The 24,821-nt window shown below is 34.6% G+C and overlaps 1 protein-coding gene across 1 annotated transcript in view; it reads right to left on the bottom strand.

The window, feature by feature from the left end:
• The window catches only part of GRID2 (glutamate ionotropic receptor delta type subunit 2), a 1,408,631-nt gene that overhangs the window by 288,781 nt on the left and 1,095,029 nt on the right, over positions 1 to 24,821 (bottom strand). The window contains exon 10 of the mRNA XM_064584815.1: positions 18,793 to 18,990. Coding sequence (XP_064440885.1) covers positions 18,793 to 18,990 — 198 coding nt within the window. The remainder of the gene's footprint in view (positions 1 to 18,792; positions 18,991 to 24,821) is intronic.

The following is a 24,821-nucleotide window of genomic DNA, read 5'->3' as shown; positions in this document are numbered from 1 at the left end:
TTTTTAATTCTATACATATTTTACTGAATTGTGGTTTGTCCTTGCCTATAAGTTCTCTTCAAACCTGAGAGGTATTCCTGGACAGTATCATTCCCTTTGGCAAATACTCTCTGCTCTTTAGCTTTGAGTCAAGACTTATTATTCACTAATTATCTGTGCTTGCCATCTATTAGACCAAGTACTTAATGATTCAAGTACTTTATCTGATTGACTTGCTCCTTACTGTTTGCAATGTCTGCCAATTAAATATCACCTGCAAATTTAGAAAATTGCCCCTACAACCATTCACTAAGTCATTTGCATCTACATAATTTATTTCCTTTCACAGATCTCTTTTTATCCTTCTCCTTCATCAGTGTTAAAATCATTCCTTATCAACAACACATATTGTTGGCCATTTTTTTCTTCTCTACTTACATACATACAGCTTATATGTCTCCCACATCTGTGCCCGAGCTCCATCCTATATGTATATACAGTGGATTATTTTTGAGCACTCACCATTCAGAAAAATAACCATGCATTCTTATAACCACGTGTATTTTTTGAACTTCCTGCCTGACTATAGCTGACATACTCTGTGAAACTCATTAGTCTGTTAATACCTGTTCAGTCTAATTTAAGAATTAAAATCTTAATCATTGTCCAACTTAAATTCTCTATAGGGACTTCTTTCCTCTATATCCTGACTTCCTTTGCAAAACTACCTTTTTATTTCACAAGGCTTATAAGCATTTATCACTGTAAGGCATATGTGCAAGGAGGAGTTCTTTGATGAATGAAGTTGCATTGGTGGATACAGATATTTTCAAGGCTGGTTTGTAATAATGGAAAGATATAATGGAAATATGTAAGGATTTTTTGTGATCATGTGGCATATCTGTCTTTAGGCAACCCCACTAAGAACCCTCTTCAACTATAAGCATTGCTCCTCTAACACTGCCTTTTCCTGATCCCTGTGGGAGGCTTGCTCAAGAAGAAACTCCAGTCTTCATCCCAGCTCACTACTTCTGCCTTGTCTAAGACCAAGGCAATCATTCCAAACTTAACTTCTTAGGAAATGGAGAAGACAATGGTGATAACTGTCACGCCTCCTGAAACTTGTTCTGGTGGCACTGATAGGCCCAATTTTATGGGTCTCTCTTTATGCCTGATGTCCTCCAACTGCTCCTAGCATTCCCCTCTCCAGTGTGGATGGGAAAGGGGGCAACTCACCACATACTCAGGTCTTCTGAACGCTCCTCCCAAAGTGAGCTCTCTCTTCCCTCTAGCTTTTTGGTCTCTCCTAATAGCAAAATAACACCAGCCCTCCTTATATAGGCTCAAACGCAATAATTTAGGACCTTAAATAAGCATTTCGTGCATGATCTTCATGTTAATCCAACCCTCCCAATTTCATTTTTATAATGGAGGTGAGAGGAATATCTGTATTTCCTAAACTTTTGGGCCCTAGACATCATTCATATGGGTTCCAGATGAATATTTGCTAATTGCTCCTGGACAGTTGCATTGGGATGTTCTTCAGGTAACACAGATCAAAATGTCTACAGCCAAGCTCTGTATTGCAGTTGTCCTTTCCCAGCCTGCTGTCCTTCTAAATGCCCTATTCTGTCATCTGTCATCGTCGGTCTGCTCATTTGCCTCTGCCAAATTTCTCACCAAATCTCAATGCCTCCTTTTATCTTCTCCTCCAAGTTATCAACTTCTAGTAATTATATCTTGGTTTATTGATTGTTTTCTCAAACTCATACTTTTTACTAATCTCCTATTGCTACTGTTTTAGTTTAGACACTCCTTTATTCCTTTCTAGATTGTTGGAAAGCCATTTTATCTTTTTCCTTCTTCACTCCATGCTTCCTTGGCCTTACCTCAGCTCTCCTTCTTAAACATAAATTAAATCTCATTTTTCTCTTATGTAAAAACCTTTTGTAATTTTCACTGGCTAAATGATAAAGTCTAAGCTCTTTAGCTTGGCAAACATGCTTTTATAATTATCCCTATTGTTCCCTCTCACACTCCTACTCATCTTTGAGACCTAGCTCCAATGGCTCCTCTTCTGTGAAATTTTTTTAGCTCCCCAGGCAGGGGCTGCCACTTCACCCCTGTGTTGCCATGGTACCCTGTATGTACTACTCTATGGCACTTATCACACTGTGTTTTAATTATTTAGTTACACATGTGACTTCTGTGTAAACTATGAGATCTTTGAAGTCAGGAACAATGTCCTCCATTCCTTTGTATCTGTGATGCTAGGCATGGTGCCCAGAACATAGCATGTATTCAAAAATGTGTGGGGAGGAACAGATGAATACAGGGCATTCTCCTTGGCATGCAAAATAAATACAACCTCAGCCTTCTGGTTTCCAAAAATGCAAAGAAAAGGTCTCTCTCTGTCTCTGTTTCTGTCTCTGTCTCTTTCTCTTTCTGTGTGTGTCTATGTTCCAAAAGGGCAGTTGGAAAAGAGGTGGAATAGATGTACCCAGAAGACAGGGTTACCAAGATACGGGAATGGTTTGAAAGCCTTATGAGTTATATGGGGTTGAAAATTTAGGAAGATGAACTGAGCAAGGACAGTCAAGGCAGACTGAAGCTGAACGTGATCTATATGGAGTGTGATAAAACGTAAGAAGGAGGTGAGACACAGATTGCAGAAAATGGTACGTGCTTCCCAGGAGTTTTAAGCTTTTTTAGACAGGGAAAGAAGAGACAGGTTTTTGAGAAAGAAGTGAGAGTTTTTGAGAAGTTTATAAGTGCAAAAGTTTTCAGACACTCTCCAAATCCTTCTCCATATAATCTTATTTTTTGTCTTCTACTCATACCGATTCAAACTCCAACTGAAACTTCTTTAAATGTGTAGGTCTTAAAAACTTGTGTTGAACTGTTTCTGAGTATTATTTTCCTCACTGTCATGTGGCTTGGTTTATTAAAATGCTTTGCTGGCAAAACTTATACTAGAACTCTCTTCTCCTCTGTACACTGGTAAAGGAGTTAAGCACTTGGATTCTAGATGCAAACTGCCTGGGTTTGAATTACGAATTTTCTACAACTTGGCTAAGTGACCATGGGCAATTTACTTTACCTTTCTCTAACTCTGTTTCATCATCTGCAATGTTGGGATAATAGTAGCATCTACCTCATATAGTTGTTGTGAGTATAGAGAGCTAATAAATGCAAAGTATATAGAATTCTGTCAACAATAGTAAGCTTTATATGATTGCTAATAATTATTATTTGGTCAATTTCAAACTTTTTTTTTTAATTCCCTTTGGTACTTCTGTTAATTGCCAATGCTGTCAAATACATTGTTGACTGAAATATGTATCTCTCATTCTAATGATGTTCTATTTTTACTGAGAAACAGGCATATAAAATGGTTCCAAGCTATATAACATTATTGTGTTATATACAATATATATATGTGTATGTATAACATACACATATAACACAGAGCTGTGGCTTTTTCCTTATAAAAGCTCTAACTATTCATATTTCATATACTTATCTTTTTTAACCTTTAAATTGCCCTACTCTACTACAGTAGATTTCCTTTGAGATTTATATTGCCTATCAATTTCCTTTCTTGAAACTCTAAGTTCATATCTTTTAATAGCTTTACCTACTGGCATCTTACATTTTCTTTTCTTTCTTTCTCTCTTTCTTTCTTTCTTTCTTTCTTTCTTTCTTTCTTTCTTTCTTTCTTTCTTTCTTTCTTTCTTTCTGGCATCTTAGCATTTTCTCCTTCCTTCCTTTTTCCCTTTCTCTCTCTCTCTTTCTTTCTTTCTTTCTTTCTTTCTTTCTTTCTTTCTTTCTTTCTTTCTTTCTTTCTTTCTTTCTTTCTTTCTTTCTTTTTCTTTCTTTCCTTCCTTCCGATTTTATTTATTTGTCAGAGAGAGAGCACAAGTGGGGGGAGCAACAGGCAGAGGGAGAAGCAGGCTCCCCACTGAGCAGGGAGCCTGATGCAGGACTCAATCCCAGGACCCTGGGATCATGACCTGAGCTGAAGGTAGGCACTTAACCGATTGAGCCACCCAGGCATCCAGTCTTAGTATTTTCTTATGGATTTTATGACCTCCATGTAGCAGTGAAGCAGTGATGCTAACAATCCATCACAATTTGAAAATATTTTCTGGCCTGTTGTTTGTAATTCAATTTAGTTATTATAGTTTTTGATTTATTGATGATTTAAATTTTTGGGTACATGTAACTACTAATAGTTTCCATGTAATTTATTACATTATTTTAAACCCCTGAGGGATATCTTTTGTTTTGCCTGTGTGATATCCATTCTCCCCATATTCTGATAACAGCATCCCAATTTTCTTGGGGAATCAGCATTCCCCGATGCTTACCTCATGTATTACATTGAGCCTCCGTGCTCAAGTTCGCCACATGGTGCCGGCCTGGCACCGAGGGTGCTGCCCTTCCTGGCCACTGGCTCAGCACTGACATGTCTATACAACTGAAGTTCTTTGTTAGAACTGCTGGTAAAAGAGAATCTGTGTTCATACTGAGATAGATAAAAGAATGAAATCTAAGTCTGGACCTGCCGAAGAGTCACTTTGCTAACAACAAAGGAGAGCCTGCCTGAGAATTGAGACAACACAAAGGAAAGCAGTGTTGAGAGATGGAGAGAGAGGGAGAGAGAGCACAAGGCCTGAGGAAATGGGCCTGGATCTCCTCCCTGAATAGCTGTGGACCACTCAGCTGTCTTTTCTTTCTTTCTCTCTTCCTTCCTTCCTTCCTTCTAAAAAATTTTATTTATTTATTTTGAGAGAGTCAGAGAAAGAACACACACAGACACACCAGCGGGGGTGTGTGGAGGGGCTGAAGCAGAGGGAGAGAGAGAATCTCAAGTAGGCCCCCTTTCAGGGTGGAGGCGGGGCTGATCTCATGACCCTGAGATCATGACAAGAGCCTAGCTGAAACCATAGTTGGACACTTAACGGACTGAGCCACCCAGGTGCCTCCAACTCTTTTAACTTCAGCTGGGTTGTCATTTGTAATCAAAGGCACCTAATTAATCTAACTTGGAAAATACAGGAAGGTTATTTTTAAGATAGAGAATTCTTGAGTCTGTTTTCAGCAGTGAGGAAGGAGCAAAGATGTGAAAGAGATTGAAGAAATAAGAATAAAGGAAGGTAGAGGGGCAATTTAAATTTTACTCCATGCTGATTAGCCTCAGATGTATCTGTCCACCCCAGATTCCTTACCTGAATTCTAGACTTGTATTTCAAATTACCTGTTTCATTTTCTGTTTGGACAACTCCAAAAAGTTGTTAAGAGAATGGGCTCCGAAGTCAAACAATTTCCACTCATATTCTAGTTCTTCTACTAATTAGCTGTGCACCTTGAGCAAGTTGCTTAGACTCTCCGTCCCTGGGTTTTCTTATTTGTGTCATGGGATTAACAGTTATATAGATTTCACAGAATTGTTATGAGGATTGAAGGAGTCAGTACCCATAATGCTTTGGAATAGTACCTGGCTATTTTAAAATGTTAGTTACTATTTTTACTCATTTCCAAAATGTTAGTTTGGATTCCACACTCCCCACTCTCCACCCAAATATTTCTTTCCTTAGTTTTCTCTATGCCAGTAAATGGTCCCACTCTCAATTCAATGATAGTGAAGTAGGAGTGCCTGAATATAAGGAATTATATAATCCATGGCTAAAAGCTTAAAATGATAGTTGCAAAAGCCCAAGTTTAGCCTCTCAATAAGGATGGAAACTTCTTTCAAATAAGGCCAAACTGAGCAGGGTATGATAGGCTCATTGATTTAATTAAAGAACAATGAGATGCCATTGAAAGATTTTAGTTAGGGGAGTGTTATTATATAATGAATGTCTTAAAATATCATTTGACTGCTTTTCATTCTTTTAAGTACAAATATTTCCTAGATAGTGAGGTTTCAGTGTTAAACCAAATGTATAAAATCTTTGCCTCAATCAAGCTTACATTTTATTAGCGGAAGACATATTAAAGAATAGGTACATAGAAAGACAGTGATGTGTGTTACAAATTACAATAAAACAGGATAAGGGAATAGGTAGTGCAGAGGGTAAGAGTTGTTTCGAATAGGGTGGCGGTGGAAGGCCTCTCTCATAACTTGTCAGCAGAGATTGGAAAAAATGAGGTGGAGAAAGAGAGATATCTGGGGAAGAGCATTATAGGAAGATGGGACCGAGGTACAAAAGGCCAACTTCAGCAAGTGTGAGGAAGAAAGTTTGTGGGCCTGCAGCATGATAAGTGAGAGAGGGATAAATAAGATCATAAAGGTGGTGGGGAGAGCAGAATATACAGATAATTTTAAGGATGGTTTTTACACTGAGTAGGGTGGGAAGGCTATCAAATGGCTTTCAGCAGAGGAGTGACTAGATCACTCTGGCTTTTGTGTTAAAAATATATACTAAAAAAGAAAAAAATCTTAGAAGAGACATTGATAAATACAAAAAACAAAAACAAAAAAGTAAATTATAATATATTGAAGACACTCAAGAATGGGAAAAGGCAAATTATGGGAACTCTATGGCTACAATCCAGAGGAGAGAGGACCATGGCTAGAAGTAAGGTATTGAGTGGAGTCAGAAATGGGGAAACATGGGAACAAAGGAAGTCTTTTTCTGCTGCTGGGGCTGAAAAGATAAGATATAAAGCCTTGAGAGAGTGAGAAGATATCTTTGGCTTTGCTCTTTCTCTTTGCTCTTCCTCAATTAATCTACCAGCAAATCCTGTTTCTCTTTGCTCTTCGCATCTAATCTATCAGCAAATCTTGTGGTCTACCTTCAAAACATACCTTGAACTCTTTATTTTTTTTAACACAGTACCTGAGAAAGATCTTACAATCTATTAGAGTCAGCAGATAAGATGAGACCTATTTGACTTCCCTGCAACACATTCCTAATTCATTTTCTATTAATCTTCGCAAAAACTGAATTCCACAGATATGGACACTGCAACTCAAAGAGATTAAAAACTCATGGAGGCTCACATGGCTAACTATGTGTTACCAGGATCCACAACTAATGTCTGTTTCAATCCAAAGGTTATGTGTTGCCACTAAGGATCAGAGAATAAGTGCAAGGATTTGGAGGCTGAAAAGTAAGAAATCTAGGGACTGACAGTAGATTCTCAGTCTTTGCAGCAAAACATGAGTTTTAACACTAAAAATGAAAAATGTGTCAAGGATGGAGAGTGGGACTAGGAATAGAAATTTGAAAAGTATGGAAAATGTTTATAATCACAACAATGGAGATCAAAATAAAGAATCAATATCTAATGAATTAAAGATCATCGGAGAATCAGTGAAGGCTCTGTTGATGACATTAGCTACTATGGTATTGAAGTGAACCAGTTGGCCAGGTGCCATGACCTTCCATAACAATAACCTGTTATCCATGTGCAGGATCACAGAAAATGGGAATGGAGATGAACAAAGGAGGCATAGAAAAATACCAAGAACCTGAGGATGCCTTGGGCAAAAATTTATCCTTATTTTGAGTGAGAATTTCCAGAAAGTGAAATTCACTTCCATCATTTTTGTGATTTACTAGAGGCCATGATGTTGGTCTGTTTTCTCAGATATTCAAGAAACCTGATTTCTGTTCTTATTGGTGAGACTCTATGCATGCTCTACTTCCATTTTGTTTTGTTTTGTCAATTGCATGTGTGTGCTTTCTGAAGGAGACTTTTCTTATCACCTCCACCAGACAGACGTCACAATATTTTCTTCTCATGCATTGAAAACTTTGAGACCTGGCTAATTATTCCTTTTCACCCCCAAACATACCAACCTCCTAACAGATTTCAGTATCTATGTAGATGCTCTGCACAGCAATTATTTGGGGCCATTTCTTAAAAATAGACTTTATTCTTTTTAAAAAAATTTTTTTATTGTTATGTTAATTACCATACATGACATCATTAGTTTTGATGTAGTGTTCCATGATTCATTGTTTGTGCATAACACCCAGGGCTCCATGAAGAATGTGCCCTCCTCAATACCCACCACCAGGCTAACCCATCCTCCCACCCCCTCCCCTCTAGAACCCTCAGTTTGTTTTTCAGGGTCCATCATCTCTCATGGTTCGTCTCCCCCTCTGATTTCCCCCCCTTCATTCTTCCCCTCCTGCTATCTTCTTCTTCTTTTTTTTTTTTCTTAACATATATTGCATTATTTGTTTCAGAGATACAGATCTGTGATTCAACAGTCTTGCACAATTCACAGCGCTCACCATAGCACATACACTCTCCAGTGTCTATCACCCAGCCACCCCATCCCTCCTCCCACCCCACCCCCACTCCAGGAACCCTCAGACTTTGTTCTTTAAAGCAATTTTAGGTTTACTGGAAAACTGAGCATAAAGTACAAAAAGTTCTCATATACCACTCCCTTTCTCTGACATGTCTCTCCCTGAGTACAGTTTTTTTGTTTTGTTTTGTTCTGTTATTAGCATCTGCATTAGTGTGGTATATTTGTTACAACTGATTAACCAATACTGATGCATTATTAACTGAAATCTTTAGTTTACATTAAAGTGCACTCCTTCTATGGGTTTTGGCAAATACATAATGTCATGGATCTACGACTATAGTATTATACAGAACAGTTTCACAGCTCTAAAAATCCCCTGGGCTCCACCTATTCATCCTTCCTCTCACCCCATTTTAGGCCATTTTAAACTGCAATTCCTTTTGTCTCCTGTAATATTCTGCCATTATCTACAAGGTCAGCATCTACATTTTATCCCTAGACCTTCTAGATTTCATTCTCTGGTTACCTATCTCCATCCTACTAGCTCTTTTATATCTTCATTTATACTTTCTCTAGTTTTCAACCTCATCTTGACATTCTGATTAATTTTTCCAAAATTTTATCCAGGTCTATCTCCTTAGTCATGACCATGCTTCCTTGAGCATTTTGCTTTTCTTTAATCTCACTCCTTGCCAAGTTTATCCACCATATCTCAAACTTGATATGGATGTTTTAATCTTCTCTGCTCTTACACTTGGGCATTAAAGAAAATCACGCTATTATTTAGTGTCACATTGCTTTTACACTTGGGCATTTAATCCTGGTTAAAGAAAGTCACACTATTGTTTAGCCACATATTGCTGCTAGTCCTGGCAGCAATGAAAAGTGTCAGTCTTACATAAACTTTTGCTCAATCCTCAGCAACACTGATCCATCCTTTTATCTATTTTGATTTAGCAGTCACTATCAATTCCCTCAATAGCTATTTCAAAGCCTCCCACTTTCTTGTAGACTATTTCATAATATCTGTCTCCATTACTGTCAACAGACTTCATCTCCTATTGTTATCAAGACATTTAAAGTGATGAGATACGATCTTTCTCAAACTCCCAACCTCTTGTCTGTAAATTTAAGTATTACCAGACACATTCTTAAAATGTTTTTTTCAGTATCAAAGAAACATCTTTACCCCATTAAAAGTGATTCTCAATCTAAGCTTTTATTGTATCTTCCCTGGGATCTCTATCTTTCACATATTAACTTCCTTTTCTCACATTATATTCTCATCCTTTATTTTTCTTTCTCAGTTTATAATTATACTCAGGTTTCTCTTAATCTAAAAACAAACCAACAAAAACTCTACCAACCAGTGACCTTTTGAACTATTATCTCGTTCTCTCTTTTAAACCCACCCAAACATTCTGGAAGAGTAGTATAGACACATGTTGCTTTCACTTTCTCACTTCCAAATTTTTCCATCTTCTTTGGCAGTCTGGCTTCTTCCCTCACCCCTGCTACCAAAAGAGTTGTGGCTTAGGTCACCAACAACCTCCAAAGAGCCAACCTAGTAGACATTTGACAGTAATTATGACTTAGAAATTTTTGACATTGCTAGTCATGGCTTTTTTTTTTTTTTTTTTTATAAGCTCTCTTAGCCTAACTGACCTCTTCTCCTATGGTTTGGTTATGCTTTTCTGAATTATTCTGTTGTTTTTCTTCATAAACTCTTCTTTTCTATCAGTTCTTAAGTGGTGGTTCTTCTTCAGGGTTTCATCCTAAAATCAGCCTAGCAATCTTCTTACTGTATGATTTCTTCTTGGCAGTCTCATGCATTTTCGTGTTACCAACTACCACTCATAGGCTTATGACTTCTAAATATATGTCTCTTATTGGGCCTTTTTGGTGAGATTCAGAGTCGTCTATATGTGAATATCCTACAAACACATCCAAATCATCATATCCTTGCTTGGAATGCTATAAAGGCCTCCTTAATCTTGGCCTGCTCACCATGCTTTTTCTCACCTTTCTCCTTTGACTACACTCCCTTGTCTGTCAGTACATATCCATTGCTTTTTGCCAACCCCACTTCACCTGGATGATACAACTTATGACACTGTCGTGAGTATGCACGTCTCCTTTTCTTAAGTTTACCTCTACCTTACCGTCATGGCTTTCACAGTGTTCCACGCATGCCTCTAACTTTGCACTTAACTGCACTGTATTGTAGTTATGTTTAATGTCTATGTTTCCCATTAGGCTAAGAGGGCCGTAAGGGTAAGAACCATGCTCTATTTATCTTTATGTCTCTAGTGCCTAACTTACTGCATAGAATATAGAGACCACCAATGAAACGTGTTTATTATAGATGCTTTTATCTTATTCACACCTGGCGTTCCTCCATTGTACCTTGACTATGGCATTAATACTTTTAAGTGGCATATGTTTAAAAATATTTACAAAGCAACCATATAAATATATGTTTTTTATGGTGAATGCATTGATGAATTAAAATATCTGTGATAGAAATATATTTACCTTTAAAGACTAAAGAACTGTAAAACTTCATGTCAACCATTAAAAATGAGGACACCTGTATAGCCCAGTGCAGGTGATTTCTTCTGTTCAGTCTTGGGGACACTTTGTTCCTCAGGAAATGACATTATTGGCACTATAATCACTATTTATAAATAGTGTCTATTCTTATTATCAATTTCAATATTATGATATATCCTCCTTTGAAAAGGTTTTTTATGCTTGTGAAACTATGAAAGGAGGAAAAGTGACAAAAAGGCCCAGTATTGTTCTAGAATTTTAGAAATGGGAGATAAGATTCTAGATAGGGCTATTTTAACTTTGAAACATTACTGTAATTAGTTGCATGCTAAGTATAAATATTTCATCCCAATTTTACAGATCTATAATTTACTCTGCTTGCTCTTCCTTCTGTTCTGTTTCCTGAGTTCTGGCTTTATTCCATTGTTATATCTGTTTTCCTTGGGGGTGAAACTCCTGCCATATAATTTAACACTCGGTATCAGTTAGGGTGAAGAAAGATCAAAATTTTTCTTCCTATAACCCCCAAAGGAATTTTTAAACTATGTACCTCTTCATGTTTATAATCGACGTATTAAGCTTACTTTGTTTAGACAACTGCAAAGTGTGCAGCTTCTAGACAGAATTGGTCATTTTTCTGTTTCTCTCAATCCCACCCCTTCCATTTTTACTCTGCTATGTACTGTGAGCCTTATAGGGATAGGAATCTGCACACTACTTTCCCCAGGCTCCTCTGCCATCTGGCTTCTTCTTAATTTCTACCAGAGTGAAGCTGCTGAGGATGTCAGAAGGAAGAAAGAGCAGAGCCTTCTGTTTTAAATGGTTATTTCAGGGGCTGTAGCAGCAGTGGCAGGAGGTGATCCCTGACCCCGGCATCTGCTGCAGGAGCAGCATCTTTGTGCAGCCCTGGTTGAGCCCTGTGTATCTTCTTTAGGAGATACAGTTACCTGGACCAGTAGTGATTCCTGATACCTTTTATTGTACTCCTTCTCTTTTGTTTTTCCATTCCTTCTAATGTCTTTGTGATCAATCCCTGTATTAAATCTCTTCTCTTCGCAATTTCAGGAGTGGTTTCTGTTTTCCTGACTGGATACTGACTTATGTGTGTTCTGTTGTAAATATTGACAACTTAAAATAAAACTGTCAAGTCCTTCTTTAAAATGTATTCAACTATCATAGTGATTTACACCACCACTTTTCTCTAATAGGAGAAACATTTACATTATTCTTAAGAATTTTTGAACTCATTTATATTTCATTCTACTTTCACAAAAGTTTTACCCAAATATAATATAAATGTGTGCTTTTAGCCTTCTTTTGGTCACCAAATTATATATATTTTTCCAACAAATGTATGTATGCAAATTAAAATTAAAATCTCAAATAACCTGTGACCAGAAATTTCAGGTGTAAAACATTTCTTCTGAACTGAGTCATCATTATATTTGTATACAATACATTGATTCATTGGCCATAAAAGTGAAACTTTATGATGTTGATAGAGCTTTTATTTTTTAATTAATCTGAACATCCCACAAGTCAATATTAATTATGGTTTGAATGAAGTAGGAGTGAGCATTACGCTATATATTTTCATTTTATAGAAACCTTGTCCAAATGAATGAATAAAAGAAAATGGAAGGAGTTTTTGTTTTGTTTTGTTTTGTTTTTGGCAATGCCGTTCAATTCCTTGAAATTCTTCCTTGCTGGGGCGCCTGGGTGGCTCAGTTGGTTAAGCAACTGCCTTCGGGTCAGGTCATGATCCCGGAGTCCCGGGATGGAGTCCCGCATCCAGCTCCCTGCTCGGCAGGGAGTCTGCTTCGTCCTCTGACCCTATCCCCTCTCATGTGTTCTCTCTCTCTCAAATAAATAAATAAAATCTTTTAAAAAAAAATTCTTCCTTGCTGTATGTGGAAAATCGTTGTGATCTCTTCATCAAAAAAAAAAATTCTTTTTAATGATCTAGCATTTGACAACTTAAGTAAATTCTTTCACTTTCTTTTACAATTGCTTTTAATTTTTTTTAGATGAAAGCATCTAACTTATAAAAGGAGGTAGTGACACCAGTGTTTCTATTGTGCCTTAGTCTGGTGCATCAGAGAATATTTATACCCAGAGCCACATGTCATAAAAAGATTGTGTATGCATGAAAGATAAGCCCTTATTTTATAAAGTAGGAGAGGGGTGATTATATAAAAGATAAGGGAAATAAGAAACACCAAGGTCATGTTTTCAGGTAGATCATTTTTAGAAAAGATTACTTCTAGAAATTGAAAATACGGAAATTTATTTCCTGTCAAGCTACCTGTATCAGTTTGCTCCTTAAAAAGTCTTCTAGTATAATACAAGTAAGGTATGAACCTAAATAATAGAACACCCAGCTGTTTTCTTAATTTTTTTTGTATTTCTATCCTAAAGTTTATATACTTGTTATTTCCTATATAATGTTCTCTCCAGTCTTCCCAATTTTGTTCTTCCCCTTTAAACCAGAAGAAAATACTTTATCAGTCACATTAACTCACCCTTAACAATTTCTCCTGTTCTGGTAAGAACATATCTCTCAATTTTCTATTTTATATTGAAACATCTTTTGGCCAGACCTGAGTTCTCATAAATTTTAAGAACATATTAATTACAGTAAGTTATAAAACTAGTAAGGCAGATGAGGAAAGAGGAGACTTTGCCACATTTAGTTTTTTATTGTTGTTTGTTCATTTGTTTTGTTTTTTAGATTCCACATATAAATGAAATCGTATGGTATTTGTCTTTCTCTGACTTATTTCACTTAGCATAGGCCCATCCATGTTATCACAAATGGTAGGATCTCATTTTTCTTTTTTTAATGGCCGAGAAATATTCCACTGTGTATATACACCACATCTTCTTTATCCATACATCTACTGATGGATGCTTAGGTTGTTTCCATGTCTTAGCTATTGTAAATATTGCTGCAATAAATATAAGGGTGCATATATCTTTCCAAATTAATGTTTTCATTTTCTAAAAATATTTATTTATTTATTTATTTATTTATTTATTTATTTATTTATTTATGAGAGAGAGAGAGAGAGAGTGCATGAGCAGGGAAAGGGGCAGAGGGAGAGGGGAAAAGCAGACTCCCTGAGCAGGGAGCCTGACACAGGGCTCCATTCCAGGATTCCATGGGATCATGACCTGAGGTGAAGGTAGACGCTTAACTGACTGAGCCACCAAGGTGCCCCAGTGTTTTCATTTTCTTTAGGTAAATACGCAGTGGTGGAACTACTGGATCAAATGATATTTCTATTTTTATTCTTTGAAGAACCGCCATACTGTTTTCCACAGCGGCTGCTCCAATCTGCATTCCCATCAACAGCGTACAAGTGTTTTTTTTTTCCCACATCCTCACCGTTGCTTGTTATATCTTCCCTTTTTGATACTAGCCATCAATATGAGGAACATTCTTAGTTTTTAAAATAGACTTCATATATATATTTATGGAATTATTTGCTCTCTCTGGCTGTACTTTCTTCTCTAAAAATTATGTTATGTACTGAACCCCTGACTTCTGGTTTTAATGGAAAGATCCTTTAACATGAGATCAACCCAACTCTGAAACTTGGGTGCCACCCCTGGAAAAATCAAATAACTCAGAAACTTTCCTTGTTTCTTCTTTGACTCTTTTTTAATGTGATAGTCTGTCCATAATCATCATGACAGACTCCTAGAAACATTCTTTTAATTTTGGTTTTCTCTTAGGAAGGTAAACAATTAAGTGGACCCATGCAGTTCAACCCAAGTTCTTTAAATGTCAACTGTGTTTACTGTTATTTAAAATATAGTTAGATTCATGAAAAATGTCTATACTAACAGAAAATATATAATGTAATACACTCATTTTTTCTGGAGCTCTGTCATAACATTATTATGCCATTTCAATGGTGTTATTTTGCTTTACAGGGGTAAATAATCCTGAAGAAAATTTCAATATGATGAATCTTGTTGGATAATCTAAATGACTTTATGATATTTTACTGAATTATCATTTGTATAATTGAATTCACATTTTTAATTTCTGAAAATTAGAATTTACGTATCTATTAGTAATAGAATAAAGTTAAGGAAAATGTTATGTACCCTCAACATCTTGGCAGTCATTCTATAATGCTGACTGCCCTTTCCTCCTTAAAATGTCTTCCGTTGGCTTTTATGACACCACATTTTCTTGATTTTTCCCCTATATTTGCCTTCTCAAACAAACTTTTAGGTAGGCTTATTCTTCTGCACCTGAGAAATACCTAAGTACTCAAAGCCTGGTCAGAATGACTAAATATCTCTGTGAATAAAATAAAAATCTAGTTGCAATAAGTAGAGTTATAATTTTTCCGGCTAAAAATCATTTGTCAGTTGCTTTCTTTAAGCCTAAAGTTTAGCCTTCTAAAAGGACTGTGCTGAACTTTAAGTTATCATACAGTAATGACATGCTCTTACATGCTAGCATACTATTGCTTATGTGTGGTTGTTACATAATAAATTCTTAAATTTTTTTTTTAAGTTATAGTTGTAAGTAATCTTTGCATTAACATTCTTGTATTTCCTCCCTTCAAAGGTGATAAAGCAAGTCTCAAAAATGTAACTAACTGGAGCAAGCCCACAAGTCTAAAAACAGCATCAACATTAGACTAATTCTCATGCTTTTTTATTGGTAACTTGCATTTAGCAAATGAAGTTTGTTAGCATAATACCTCATTAAGAATTTTATCCATTATCTCTATAAAGCAATTTTTATAACACCTTTTAATAATGCCTGTGCTTTTCTTTATCCTTTGTTTTAACATAATTGCTTATCTGGGTTCAGATCAGGTAGGACCTCTCAGAGATACAAAGGCAGAATACAAAGGTTTTATGGGTTTTTAATATAGGAATATAAGATAAATTATCATGGTTTCAATAAGAGGATTGAGAATTGATCATTCCCCCTTTCCTACTGAAAATATTGCTAGTAATGTTTTTCAAATAAGAGTCCATGTGTAATTGGTTTAATAAATAAAACAAACTCAGTAAGATTTTAATGGATGTAAAAATAGCATTATTATTTTTCCTACCACTGCCTTCAAAACCTTTTATTTTTTTCTCTTCCCCATGTCTTGGAAACAACTTATTCAGATCCTTTAGCTTTCTGAATACATTTAAGTATTTCAGAAATAATTCCAGTTCTGGCAATGATCAGATAGTTTTTCTGGATTAACCCAACAAAGAATAACAATCATAAATTCTGTATCAAGTTTAAAAACACACAAGTTAAAAGAACTAGAGATAAACCCAAAACAGGAAGAAAGTGAAGGGTATCTGACTCTTAAAAATGGTAATTGCAATAGATGAGATCCACTTTTATATTGCTTATTTATTGAAGACCCACCTCAGTTTAGATGACAAGAGGTACTAGAGCTCAAACAGAACGTCATAGTCTTATTAGTTTAAAGTGTCAGAAGATGGAGTCCGAAGCAGCCAGGTGGCCAGAAATTAAAAGGGAAATCACAGAAAGGAGGGAGTCATGGAAGAATGAGCCAAAAAGTTTGTGAATAAGCTTCCCTCAAGTCCTTGGTTGACTCCTAAACTGCACATGCATGAGGATGACTTTTTAAAAAATCAGCAGAAAGCAACAACCAGAAGACTAAAAGAGCTGAACAAAGATTATAATTACTGCTTATGACAGGGAAGATAGAGATAAAATTTTGAGTCCCTCTAAGTCACAAGGGTTTGATGAAAACCACAGTCTTTTCATAGAAACTCCAGAAGGCTATGCTTAAGAACATAAGGATTGCTAAAACCAATTGATTTTCCCTAAAAACTAAAGAAAATAAAAAAGACCTGATTTAACAACATGTAAAACCAAACCTCCACAAGTTCAGGGGAAACCTATAATAACTACCTACTAAGACAAAAATCAGTCTTCTTCAGAGTATGCAATCTTAGAGACATAATCTCAAGTCTTCATAATGTATCAACCACAATGGTCAGTATCCAATCAAATCTGACAAAACAGGAACGAGAAGAACTAGAAAAATATGTACCTATGGTTAATAGAAAAAGCAGTCAACATATATCTATCTGGAAATGGCAAAGATGTTGAACTTGTAGCAGACAAGGACTTTAAAGCAGCTGTTATGAGTATGATGAAAGATTTACAAGAAAAGATGATCATAATAAAAAGATGGGGAATCTCAGAAGAGAAATGGAAATTATTTAAAAAAAAACAAATTCTGGAACCGGAAAATAAGCTACCTAAAATAATAAAAATTTACTACATGAACTTAGCAGAAAATTGGAGATTGCAGAAGAATCAGTAAACTTGAAAGCAGATCAAGATAAATGATTTAATGTAAAAGTCAGAGAGTAAAAATATTTTAAGAAATTAAATAACACCTCAGTGACGTAGAGACAATATTAAGAGGTTTAACTTGAATATTCTCTGAGTCTTAAAGAGAGAGGAGAAAGGGAAAAGAGTAGAAAAAAATAACTATAGAAAGAATTGTCAACATTTACTAGATTTTATGAAACATATCCTGGAAGCTCAGCGAATCCCTAGGAGTATAAATGCAAGGAAAACCACACGTAGGCAGATCACAGTTACACATCAAAACATCAAAAATTAAAAAAAAATGTAAAAAAGGCCGCCCCACACTAAAAAAAGGAACAAAAGTACAAATGATGTCTAACTTCTCATCAGAAGCAATATATGGCAAAAGACTATAGAAAGACATCTATAAAATGATTAACATTAAGAAAAACTGTCAATTCAGAGTTTCATACACACTAAGAATATCATTCAAAACTGAGGGCAATAAAGATGTTTTAAGGTAAAAAAAATAAAAAGGTGAGAGGCTCTTATAGGACTACACTTCAAGACATTCCAAAGAAGTTCTTCTGAAGTAAATGATGGCAGATAAGAGCTCAGATATGTAGAAATAAGTGAAAAACCTTAGAAATAACAGATAAATGGTTAAATACCAGAAACTTTTTTTCTCTATATATCTATAAAAGAGAACTGAAAGTTTAAATTAAAAAACTATTATATTTTACTGTGGAGTTCTGAAATAATAATTATGACCACAATAGCATAAAGGATAGGGTGGTATAAATGAAATTATATTGTTACAAATTTATGCCTTTTAAAAAATGTGAAGTGGTATGATATTAAACTAGATAGAATGTTACAAACTAAGAATATATATTATAATCTCCATACTAACCACACAAACAGAAATACAAAGAGATACAGTAAAAAGTCAAAAGAAGAAATAAAGTCAAGTATTAAAAATATTCAATTAACCGAAAGAGAGGCAAAAAAAGAAAGAATAGAGAGAAAAATGGGACATATATAAATCAAATAGTGAATTATAAACCTGAACCCAACTATTCAAAAATTCATCAGGAAGACGTAATAATTATATAGTTGTGGGCACCTAATAACAGAGATTCAAAAAAAATGAAGCAAAAAGTGACAGAAATAAACAAATAAAGAAGTTTAAGCACCTCTTTGAAAAATTAAACAAGGAGACATATATCAGTAAGGATAGATCTACCTTACCTAGATCCTGAAACTAAATGATTAGTCCCTAATTGTTTTATTTTTTTGCAAATAACATTGCATTTTCTTTTTAAGAAAACGATACGAATTGTGTTTGTAAATTACATTGTGACTTCATTGTGTATCATATACTGACAAAATGGAGTGTAAATTTGGCAAAAGTAAGGACTTTTTTATAGATACTTTTATATTATAAGAAATATTTTAAAATTAATCTTTATTTTTCTCATCAGTTTTTCTCTACACAAAGTTCATAAAATAGTACTGGCTGCAACTTTTGCTGATTTTGCATTCAACATCACCACCTAATGCTCTGCCTTGCACTTATTTTATATGAAATTAATTTCCAGGAGTTATGGTTCAATTATTGGAGAGGTGATAGGTAGATAGGTAGATAGATAGATAAATAAATGCTTACCTTAAAGACTAATTCTCCTACCAAGCCATTCCATGTCCCATCTTCTTGTGGGCTTCCATACTTGTGATCCGGTGCAACATAAATTTCATAGTTAAAACCCAGGTAGTTAGATAAGGCATCCAAAACATCAATGGAGAAGCCCTGGTACTTCTTCGGCTTACCCAAGACATTTTCAGAGACCATTACAAAAGGTTCTTCCTATATGGAAATAAGAGAAATCCTTGATGTCAATCTATAGTGCTCCCCAAAAGCAAAAATTAATTCTTCAAAGAGTTTTGCTCAGACACAGCCTAAAAATTGCTTTTGAACTTTGAGAGAATTAACTTAGAAATATAACTTATGCGTTATTAATGTGTCATAGTATTGAACAATGTTTAATCACTGAATTTCTTTTCATCTCTCACTTAATTACTACTATATCAAATATTACATGAAAGTGACTATAAAACTTCAGGGGCCATGAGTTCATTTTTCTTGCCACTATAGGACTAATCTACAATTCATCAATAATAAAATTATATTTAAGAAACCATAAATTTATTGTATCCTGAGGCATTTATTACCTATGTATGTCAAAAATATGTAAAATAATATTTTTTCCCTGTGCCAAATATATTTAATTTTTATTTTCTTATTGAAGTATAATTGACATATAACATTATATTGAGTTTCAGGTGTACAACATAATGTTTTGATATTTGTATATATTGTAAAATGATCACAGTAAGTCTAGTTAACATCCATCACCATGCATAGTTACATATTTTTTTCTTCTGATGGGAACTTTCAAGATTTACTCTCAGAAACTTCAAAAATATACAATAGAGTATTATTAACTATAGTTACCACATGTTCATTACATCCCCATGACTTATTTTTGTAACTGGAAGCTTGTACTTTTGACCATCTTTTTTTTTTTTTATTAACATATAATGTATTATTTGTTTCAGGGGTACAGGTCTGTGATTCATCAGTCTTACACAATTCACAGCACTCACCATAGCACATACCCTCCCCAATGTCCATCACCCAACCACCCCATCCCTCCCACCCCCCTCCACTCCAGCAACCCTCAGTTTGTTTCCTGAGATTAAGAGTCTCTTTTGGTTTGTCTCTCTCTCCAGTTTCATCTTGTTTCATTTTTCTCTCCCTTCTCCTATGATCCTCTGTCTTGTTTCTCAAATTCCTCATAATCAGTGAGATCATATGATACTCGTCTTTCTCTGACTTATTTCGCTTAGCATAATACCCTCTAGCTCCATCCACGTCACAGATATACTCTACATAAACTCTCTGAAAAGAACAAAAAGTTCTAAGAAACATAATTTCACTAAAATTTATAACATAACATTTACTGGGAGTTATTTGATAAGTAATTTTGAAATGTGGATATAACTACACATTTCATTGCAAAAATAGCTTCTCTACCATTGCTATGAGAAATTCACTTAAGTTTTTGGTAAACTGTGTAATTTAGTAAATTTAGCAAATTGGTTTCTGCTTCCACCTCTTTTATCATTTTGTGTTTTTGTCCTTACAGTTAACAAATAGGCTCCTTTCACTTTTTAGAACACCTGGTGTTAAGAAAGCTCAATTGGTTTGAAACATGCTGGCAGACTATAGAAAATTAGATAATCTATTCCTTAATTTCCTAAACTTGTTCAGAAACCTCTCAGAACGGTAATATTTACAGATAACCGTTCATATATATATGTCTATCTAGCCCTCCGGGCAGTTTAAAATCTATTCTGGGTTTAAGCCAGAAAACCCAAAGATTTTATCCTTGGATCATTTTTCCTTAGAGACTCACAGGTGAACCTTCACTGAAATGTAAAATAATACTATACTTTGGCTTTTAGTCAAAGACACAAAGTGTCTTATAAAATCACTGCATCTACTATAGCAATATTGTCCACCATAACATTCAGTTTTCCCCTCAAAAATTACCATGAGATAAATTTTTGAATTGTTCAGAGCCAAGAGCGCTTCATTTTGCTTCAGTAATGCTCTCTTCTAAATAATTAAAATAAGATAACTAATTATTTTGGTATCCCTTTTCACTTTGGACACCCAGAAAATCAGTTCTAAGTTTGATGCTCATCTACAACTATGTTGATATTCTGGTATTTGTAGTATTTTTTTTTAAATCTTGGTTTTCTAAACTAGTGATGCTTTCTCTTTTTAAAAATTTGGTCTTGGTCAACCGTTTATATCTTACCTTAAAATAAATCAGTAAATAAATAAAGGAATGACTGCTATTTGTTCTGCAGTAGCTGTTCTCTTCCTCATTATGTGTATGCATATGTATATCTCTATCTCTCTATCAATCTATCTATCATCTATCTATATCTATCTATCTATCTATCTATCTATCTATCTATCTATCTATCTATCTATCTATCTATCTATATTTTTATAGTAGCACCTGAGAAAAAAGACAATCCACAGTCACCTTTTAGGCAAGGGGAGACCACGTGACTAATTCTGACCAATGCAATGTAAGCAGGTACTTTGTGCAACTGTTTTTTCATCTTTCCTCCTTCATTCCAGCTGGAATGAACACATAATGGCTGGGGCTCTGGTAACTGTTTTAAAGCACACAGAGTAGAGAAACAGATAGAAGAAGCCTATGCCCTTCAGATGTGAAAGGCCATATCAGACGGTAACTTTCTAGGATTCTAGAACATAAGAAAAAAAAGAAATTTTGATCTTTTTTTGTTGTCAAGCTCCTGATTGTTTTTCCATTACAGTAGTATATGATGCTAATGAACACTGATAGATAGATCAATAGAAGAGAGGTTTTGAGAATGAATAAAAATTTCAAGTAATACTGATTTGTTTAATCTAAATGATATCAAATGAGAGAAAAGTAAAAATTCAATCAATCCTTTAATATTATGTGTAAAATACAGAACATCTTGGTGATTCTAAATATTTATATATTTTAAAATATATAATAATCTTTCAGATAATTGGCAGAATTTGTTTCTGAACATTCAGTTGTATGGACAAAATATAGACCTAGCCAATGACTATGCAATGTATAAATACTTTGAAGTAGGACATGAGGTCATTAGAATCAGAATGAATTAAATAAATTACAAAAAGAAGATCATATTCAGAAGCATGCAAATAATATTAGGAAATTCTGGAATTTTAGAGTTAGAATTAGTCTATATTTTAAACATCTATTTATTGACAAACCAAAGTAAAGAGGATTCATGAAAGATCTTATTTGACTGATTCCTTTACCAGTAATTTTGGGTCGTATGTATTCTCTATTTATGCAGGGTCTTCAAAATCTAATAAACCTCTAAAGTTAAACAGCAATTTCAAAAACAGAAAGCTGAATACCACTCTTCAGGATGACACTTAAACAATTAAGAATACTAATTAAATGTATTGCAAAACTAAATGATCTGTGTGGCAAAAATATAATCCCAATGTATGCTTTGATATGAAATACTATTTTTTTCATTTTTACTCCTATCTCATTAGAACAGTTGTTTAATATGCTAAATTATATTTCCTTAATATGCTAAATTTTCCTCTCAAAATTATTTTTAATTCCAATATTATAAGTAAATACCTAGGCAAATGGACCCTTCAAAGGTTTGTTGACAAAATCTGGTCCTAGAAAAATCAGCTAGAATTGATTAAAGGTATAGAGTAAAAATGGCTATCCTAAGGGTTCTTTTACAGAGGACTGATAAATTATTAATGAACATGCTTTTTAAATTTTATGACTGAAATAAACCTTTATTACATCTTATCACTTCTCTTCTGAATAGATGTTTTTAGGCTTTGTTTTTAAGCTCTTTAACAGGTTTGGATCACTATTTGTTAATCCTAACATAGACCAGTTGTGCTTTATGAGGACAATCAGCCAATATATTGGACAGGTAAACATAGCAATAGAAATTAGATTGAAGGTCTAGGACCTATAGTAGAAAAGATACTTTCCCTTCTCTATGGCAATACTGAATTTGGCATCTATGTACCTATTTCCAAAATTTATTCATTCATTGACTTACCTATTTAACATGAATTGAGCAGCTACAGCACCAAGTTACTATACTCAATATAGGGAGTGTAGTACCGAGTATACTCAATATTGTAGAAAGTCATGGCCACCACTTTCAAAATAATCATAGTCTGGAAAAAGCCACATACTCAGAAAATATAACACAAAATAAAAGCAACACACACCGTAACTACTACACACAAAACACCAGAGAAACACAATGGAAACTATAAAAAAAAAAAAAAGAAAACCATCATTTTGGGGGTTACTGGCTATGTACTATTTTAACAGATAAGAAAAATTAGGAACAAAAGTCTCAACTCAAGATCACACAGTAAGTTACAGAACAGAAAGTCATCATATATCATTTACTTCAACTTCATTTCTTTGGACCTCAAATTTTTCAACCCTTGGATTAAAATCTAGGTCTCCATAATTTGTCTCAAATTTTAATGCTATTTAAAGTGGTATGAGACTAGAAGAGACCCCAGATGCCTGACAGAAAAAAAATAAATCCACAATACTCTCTGGAGAAAGTATCTGCATTTTAGGTCTTACATTATTCCTTTAAGTAATTGTTTGAATACAATGTTCAAAACAAAAGTCAAAGCTATCATGTAAAATGAAATTCTATTTCATATATATAAATGGAAGAAATAATATACAACAAGAATAGATCTTTCAAGGACTCTGATACTCAAATTTTCAGATGCATATTATAAAAATTATGTTACTATGCTAAAAGACATCTGGGACACATTGACAAGAAATTAGAAACCACATGAAGTGTCATTACACAATTTGAAAGAACTAAACAGAAATTTAAGAATTAGTAAAGAGAATGTCCAAAGTTAAGAATTTAATGACTGAATTAAGCAGAAGATTAGAAACAGATGAAGAGAGAATTAGTGACCTGTAATAGTTCAGAATTAATACCCATAGTGCAAAGGAATAAACAACTAAAAAATCCCAAATCAAGAGTAAAGAGATGAGAAGCAGAAAGAGAGGTAGTCTGATAATCCCCAATATTGCTAAGGATATGAAGAAACAGGAGAAGTCATTCACTATTGCTGGGTGTTTAAATTGGTTCAACACTTTAGAAAACATCTTGACATATCTAGCAGAGAATGGAGATATTTATAGGCAAATTAGTTTTGCCTGTTTTTGAGTATTATATAAATATTTATCTAGCATGAAGATACGTACAGCAATGTTCCAACCATTTCACTTCTTGGGTATGAACACTTAGAGAATCTTGGGCACCAAAATATATACCCAAGAATGTTTATAGCAACACTGTTTGTAATAGCCCAAATCTGGAAATAATAAAAATCCAAATGTCCATCAATGTGGAAAAGATAAATATACTGTGGTATAAGGATGCAATGTAATGCTAAACAGCTGAAAATTTAAGAAACTAGAGCTATACACAATAACACAAATGGACTTTTAAAAGAATAATGGGTGAAAAAAGCAATCCTGGCAGAAAACAGTCTGATTCCATTTTCGTAACATTCATAAACAGGTAAAGTTAACAGTGTATTTAAGGATTCACACGCAGGTGGAGATACAATAAAGAAAATGAAAGAAGTGATCACCTCTGGGTGATTAGCTCTGAGATGCTGGGAAGGATATGATCAGAAATATGCACAAGGAAAGCTGGCTCCTTTGGTCATGACAGCATTCTATTTTTTGATCTGGACAGTGGTTGCCTGGCTGTTACTTTATTTTTCATTAATTAATGGTCTGAGCTTTTTTTCTGTATGGGTGTTATAACGCAATATAAACAAAAATAAGGAGAAAATACGTTAAGTGAGACCAGATAATGGAGGGCATTGAAGCCATATTAAGGTTTTTGCCTTTTATTTGGCAGGGAACTGGAACTTTGTGGAAGGGAAACAGCATAATCAGAAAGTAATTTTGAGAGCAGAGTATAGAATGAATTGTGGCAGAAGCAAGGTCTAGGGGTCCTTTGCAACAACGCAGATGAATGACAGGAGATTAT

This window comes from Mirounga angustirostris, unplaced genomic scaffold, assembly GCF_029215605.1.
Source record: "Mirounga angustirostris isolate CCGP_5_RB_7025 unplaced genomic scaffold, mMirAng1.0.hap1 SCAF_2, whole genome shotgun sequence".
Lineage (NCBI taxonomy): Eukaryota > Metazoa > Chordata > Mammalia > Carnivora > Phocidae > Mirounga > Mirounga angustirostris.
The sequence above is the reverse complement of the archived record's forward strand: the minus strand, read 5'-3'. Positions and strand labels throughout refer to the sequence as shown.